This window comes from Tupaia chinensis, unplaced genomic scaffold (assembly GCF_000334495.1).
Source record: "Tupaia chinensis unplaced genomic scaffold, TupChi_1.0 Scaffold000477_1, whole genome shotgun sequence".
NCBI classification, from domain to species: domain Eukaryota; kingdom Metazoa; phylum Chordata; class Mammalia; order Scandentia; family Tupaiidae; genus Tupaia; species Tupaia belangeri.
The window spans coordinates 141,262-147,479 of record NW_006159986.1 but is presented as its reverse complement, the minus strand read 5'-3'; the positions used below and the strand labels follow the sequence as shown (position 1 = coordinate 147,479).

General features: G+C 45.7%; 1 protein-coding gene across 3 annotated transcripts in view; it reads left to right on the top strand.

Annotated features, from left to right (window-relative positions):
* Positions 1-6,218, top strand: part of CWC25 (CWC25 spliceosome associated protein) — a 34,395-nt gene that overhangs the window by 23,300 nt on the left and 4,877 nt on the right. For all 3 annotated transcript variants that reach the window (XM_027774744.1, XM_027774743.1, XM_027774745.1), the window contains 3 exons: positions 140-203; positions 1,572-1,783; positions 2,203-2,301. In XM_027774744.1, the coding sequence (XP_027630545.1) occupies positions 140-203; positions 1,572-1,783; positions 2,203-2,301 (375 nt within the window). The remainder of the gene's footprint in view (positions 1-139; positions 204-1,571; positions 1,784-2,202; positions 2,302-6,218) is intronic.

Genomic DNA, 6,218 nt, shown 5'->3' with positions numbered 1-6,218 from the left:
GGGAAAGACACTGCCAAACTAATAGCTGGGAGGCGGGAAAGGTCACATTGGAAGCAGGAAGCATGCTTCAGCACAAGGGATTTAATCCAGCTTTTATGCATTTTCTTGTTCAATGAGTGTGTGAATTTTCATCCTTTAGATCTCAAAAGAAGATGACAAATTCTTCCCCTATTTTGTCCAGAGTTCCTGGATATGGCTTACAGGTAGGAGTGTTCACTTCTCAAAGGGAGTGAGTGACGCTGGGACTCTGAAACGTGCCACTTTAGTAACTGCAGATAGAAGGGAGTTGAGGCAGCAAGGCTAGGGCTGCTTGGGGGTAGGCCCATTCCTCATCCTTGAGCCTCTTACCGTGTCTGAGGGCCCCTGAGCAGAGAGGCTAAGCCACCCAAGGAGCATGTAGGTATTCTGCCCACCCCTCTGCAAGTCATTTACATGAAACATGCACATTTTAAGTGGATACGTTGGTGGCTTTTGACAAATGTACATCTCTCTTAGATTTTTTGCCGTCTGTATTTTGCTTAATGATAGTAAGCATCTGCACGTGGGCATGTGAGAAAGACCAGTGACAGGGTCTCGTCTCACTGTGACTCTTGTCTTTAACCCTCCAGTGTCTTAAGATTCTGGGTACTTCAGGTGTTTTCAGGCCGACTTAGAGATCCAAACTCCTGGTCAGCTATGTGGCTTCCAGCCTTGTAGGGGACTTGTTTTACTGTTGAACTATATTGGCTGGACCTGCTGTCTGTATTTACTTATTTATTTAAAGAGATTTTTGCTATAGTGTGCATATACTTACTGGAGAGACAGAAACAGACATAGAGATAGAAAGCAAGAAATCACCCCCCACCGGGGGGGTTGGTCATGCTGCAATCCCTTCTCCTTCATTCTCCTCTCAAGATTTTGAGCATGTATGCACACATATCAGGCATGAGTTGTAGGCCGCTGGGTCCGGGACTTGAACTGCGGTCTACTATGTGGGAGTCCAGTGACAACCATTACACCACCTGCTGGTCCCTTTTTATTTATTTGTTTTTAACTTTCTTTTTTCTTTCTTTTTTTTTTTTTTTTTTTTTTACTATAGGGTAAGTGCACTTGCCAGAGATAGAGACACAGAGAGAGAGAGAAAGTGAGAAGTTACCCCTGGGTGGATGACCATATTGTGGTCCTTTCTCTGTTCTCTCAGGCTTTTTGGGAGGCATGCACACATACACAGCTGGTGTGCCACTGGGTCTGGAACTTGAACCACGCAGTCAGCTATGTGCCTTAACCTTCAAGCCATCTGCTGTGCCTGTCTTTCTCTGTTTTAACCTTAGGTCCTGTCCTATGTTCCATGCTTCTGCCTTTTGCTCTCCCTTTGGGTGAAGGGAAGAGCCAAGTACATTCTTGGATTGGGAAGATAATTCCCTAAGCTGTTCAGCTATCTGTGATCATTCTGTGTAGTGGGATTGGTGTCCCCAGTTGGCTTATTACAGGACTTCATTGCTCATTTATTTCCCGTTTCATTGCATTTTCTCCTGAACTCCGGGACGTTCCTGTGATTAGCTTCTCTTTTCTACCTCCCTTTAATGATACAGGTCAGGGACTCTGTGCGTGACCAGGGACTGCAGGATCCTCTAATGGGTGAACAAAAGGGAGCACGTGGGATGAAGAACCATGCCAGGTCTAGAAGCTCCTCCCACTCACCCCCTAGACATGCCAGCAAGAAGATCCCCAGAGAACTGAGGTCCCGAGACAGAAGGTCACGATCCCCGGGCAGAAGGTCACGGTCCCCCAGACCCAGCAAACTGTGAGTGCGTGAATCCACTGGGAAATAACCTATGACTACAGGGGTCTGGTCAGCAGGGTAGCAAGCTTGCTTTTGGTAACGTCCATCCATCAACTTTCCCAAACACCTTTGCTGTGTCATTCCCTTCGTATCATTTATGTACACATCTGTATGTATACATTCTGTACATACCTTACACATCTATGCAAAGCTCAGGCACCTAGGACCACGTATTGGAAGGTTCGGATTGTGCTAGCAGAGTCTCTGGGATGAGTTTAATGTCAAATCATACTGTCCCCTCTGCCTTTTTCTTTCACTTCTGCTCTCTCCTCTTCCATTCAGATCAGTTCTGAGACCATTAGCCCTTCCATTGTTCAAGGACATAGTATTAGCCCTTATATTGAAAGGCTTTTCTCCTCTGCCCTTTGCGTCTGTTACAGGCACAACTCGAAAGTAAACAGGCGGGAGAGAGGCCAAACCAAGAGCCCGTCCCCTAAGAAAGAGGCCTACCAAAGGCGGCACGCCCCCGGGTATACTAGGTAAGTCGAGCCCAGAGCAGAGGGACACTTTAGATTCTGCAGGCCTTAGTGGAGAAGTGGTTCAAACCGGCATAAATGGACAATCCGTGTCACCTCTGTGAAACCAACTTTTACTCATATTGTCAACTTTTATAATTATTTATTCATTTTTATTTATTTTCTTTTTTTGCCGTGGGGTGGGTGCCACCACACCCTTATGATTATCATTTTTTTGGTTGTTTTGTGTTTGGAGAGGTTTTTGCTATAGGGCGTGTGTGCTTGCCAGAAAGACAGAGAGAGAGAGAGAGAGACAGAAAGCAAGAAATCACCCCCAGAGGGCATGGCTACGTTGCAATCCCTTCTCTTCCATTCTCCTCTCGGGATCTTGGGCATGCACACACATATGCCTAGCGTTGAATTTTTTTTTATTGAATTTCATTTTATTTATTTTAATTTGACCAGAGAGTGTGTGTGTGGGAGAGAGAGAGAGAGAGAGAAGGAAAGTACGAAAGCAAGCCACTAGGTCCAGGATTTGAATTGCGGTCAGCCATGTGGGAGTCCAGCGCCCTTAACCACCATGCCTACCCCCCACCTTGAGTTTTAAGTCACTAAGCCCGGGACTTGAACCACGGTCGACTACATGGGAATCCAGCGACGTAGCCATTATACCATCTACTGGTCCTGATGATTATTTTTTTTAACTTGCCATAGGGCATGTGTGCTCACCAGAGGGAGACAGACAGAAAGTAAGAAAACAAGCTGTCAGATCTGGGACTCGAACCCACACTGAGTATTGCGTTGGGCCATGTGGGAGTCCAGTGCCTTTATCACCACGCCACCTGTTGGCCCCATCTTGTCAGCCTTTACTGGTCCCCGCCCCACCCTGCCCCTGCACACCATCCTTTTGACTTCATGAATAGTTTCATATGGGACTGTGCCTTGCCATCTATCAGTATGTTCGTCCTCACAGAGATTTCCACAGAGAAGCTTTTCTCTTTTTTTGCTAGAGGGTATGTGTGCTTGCCAGAGAGAGAGACACAGGAGAGCAGAAAGCTCCACTTTCCATGGGAACAGTCATGCTGCAGTCCCTTCTCTTCCATCTCTCCCTTCCTTCAGGACTCTGGGCGTGCATGCACACTCACCTGCCGTGTCTTCCAGGCTACCGGGTATAGGACTTGAGCTGTGCAGTCAACCATGTAGGATTTGGCTGCCTTAACTATCATGCCACAGAGCTGATCCTTTTTCTTTCTTTTTTTTTTTTGGAGAGGTTTTCGCTCTAGGGCGCGTGCGCTCGCCAGACAGACAGAGAGAGACATAGAGACAGAAAGCGAGAAATCACCCCCCAGAGGGGATGGTCACGCCGCAATCCCTTCTCCTCTATTCTCCTCTCGTGATCTTGGGCACGCACGCACACGCACCCGGCGTGAGTTTTAAGCCACCGGGTCCGGGACGTGAATGACAGTCGGCTACATGGGAGTCCAGCGACATAGCCATTACGCTAACTGCTGGTTCCCCTCTTTCTTTTTTTTTTAAGTAAGTATTTTTTAATGCCAGAGGGTACATGTGCATGCATATGTACACACACACACACACACACACACACACACACTCACAAGAGAGAAAGAAGAGAAAGCACCCCTCCCCGCCATGGGGACTGGTCATGCTATAATCCTTTTGCATTCTGTTCTCCATCCTGGAAGGGCGTGTGTGTGTGTGTGTGTGTGTGTGTGTGTGTGTGTGTGTGCCCAAAATCTCAAGAGGAGAATGGAGGAGAAGGGATTGTGGCTTGGCCATCTCCCCAGTGGGTGAGTTCTCACTTTCTGTCTCTCTTTGTCTCTCTGGCAAGCCCACACACCTTAAAGCAAAAAAACTATAAGAAAAAAAAAAAAAAAAGAATAACCTAAAAAAAAAAAAAAAATAAATCCCATTACCCCGCTGCATGCTAGCCCTATTAAACTCTAATCTCGGGTGAGACCAGAGATCAGTATTTTTGTTTTGAGTTTACGTAGTCTATTGTAAGAGAGAGTCAAGTGCTCCAGTAGGATCATCGTGCCACAGTCCACCCCCAGCTTTAGTCAGCCTCAGATGCTGGGCGTTCCTGTACCTGGCGTGCATAGCGAGGTCTCCTGACATGAACCTGGAGCCCTCCCGCGTCTGGCCCCAGACGCCAGGTTTTTTTTTTTTTTTTTTTGTTTTTAGTATCATTGGACAAAGATAGAGAGGGGAAAGAAACCAGTCTCAAGGTGGGATGGCCATACAACAGTCTCTTCTCCACCACTCTCTTCTTGGGACTTTGGGCATGCATGCATATGTACCGAGTGTGTTTTCAAGCCGCTGGGTCCGAGATGTACTGCTCAGTTGGCCTTTTGGGACCCAGTGCCTTAACCAGCACAATGCCTGCTGGCCTGAGAGGTCAGTATTTTTTATTTTTAAAGAATTTTTTTTTACAATTATTTATTTAATTTATTGCTATTACTTTATTATTATTTTTAAATTTGACCAGAGAGACAGAGAAAGAGAATGGTGTAATGGCTATGTTCTTGGACTCCCATGTACTGGACTGTGGTTTGAGTCCCAGACCCAGTGGCTTACACTCAACGCCAGCATGTGTGTGTGCCCGCCCAAGATCCCGAGAGGAGAGTGGAGGAGAAGGGATTGCGGCGTAGCCATCCCTTCTGGTGGGTGATTTCTCACTTTCCGTCTCTCTGTCTCTGTCTTTCTGGCAAGCGCATGCACCCTATAGCATAAACCTCTCCAAAAAAAAAAATCATGACTTTTCCGACAACCCAATATTTTGACTGGCAGCTTTCCAAAATACGTTACATATTTCTCAGCCTTCCCAGACAGAGTATATTACGCATAGCTTAATTCATGCTGCCCTGGGGAGTGCTCAGGAGTGCATGCATTTTTATATTTTAAGGCCCTGGTCAGCACGTGACTATGCTTTTTCAGATCCTGCTTGATATTCTTTTGTCTCTCTTGCCATCTGGCATCACTTGAATTTGTCTTACTTTGTCAGTCTTTCTCATATCCCTGAAATTTTCTGTTTAATTTGGAGATTTAAAATGAATTAAAGCCCTCAAGACATCTCTCTTCCAGAAGTGAAAACACAGAAACTTGGGACCACAGATGGTGCAATGGTTATGTTGCTGGACTCCCATGTAGTCGATCATGGTTTGAGTCCTGGACCCAGTGGCTTAAATTTACACTGGGTATGTGTGCAGCCAAGATCCCAAGAGGAGGATGGAGGAGAAGGGATTGTGGCATAGCCATTGCCCGGGGTGGGGGGGATTTCTTGCTTTCTGTCTCTGTCTCTGGTGAGCACACATGCCCTAGAGCAAAAATTTCTCTCAAAAAAGGAAAAGAAAACACAGAAACTTTTTTTTAAAATTTAAATTTATTTAAAAAATTTTTTAAGAATGATTTTATTTAATTTTTTATTTATTATTATTATCATTATTTTTCAATTTGATCAGAGAGAGGCAGAGAGAGAGAGGAAGCGAGAAAGCAAGCCACCAGGTCCGACCAAGACTTGAACAGTGGTCGGCCATGTGGGAGTCCAGCGCCTTTAACCACCATGCCACTTGCTGGCCCCATATATTTTATTTTAATTTGACCAGAGAGGGACAGAGTGAGAGAGAGAAGAACTCGCCAGGTCCAGGATTTGAACCACGGTGGTCCATGTGGGAGTCCAGCACCCTTAACTCCCATGCCACCTGCTGGCCCCAAAAAACACAGAAACTTTAATGTGTAGATTTTTGTGTCTATTTAAAGGTCTGTTTGTGTTTAGTGTCCCAATTAGTTAAGGTTGTTTTATGTAACTAACCTGAATCTGAGTTCAAACAAAAAATAAAAACTGAAAATACTTACAGCTACAAAACATTTTTGGGGGGACCAGCAGTTAGCGTAATAGCTATGTCGCTGGACTTCCATGTAGT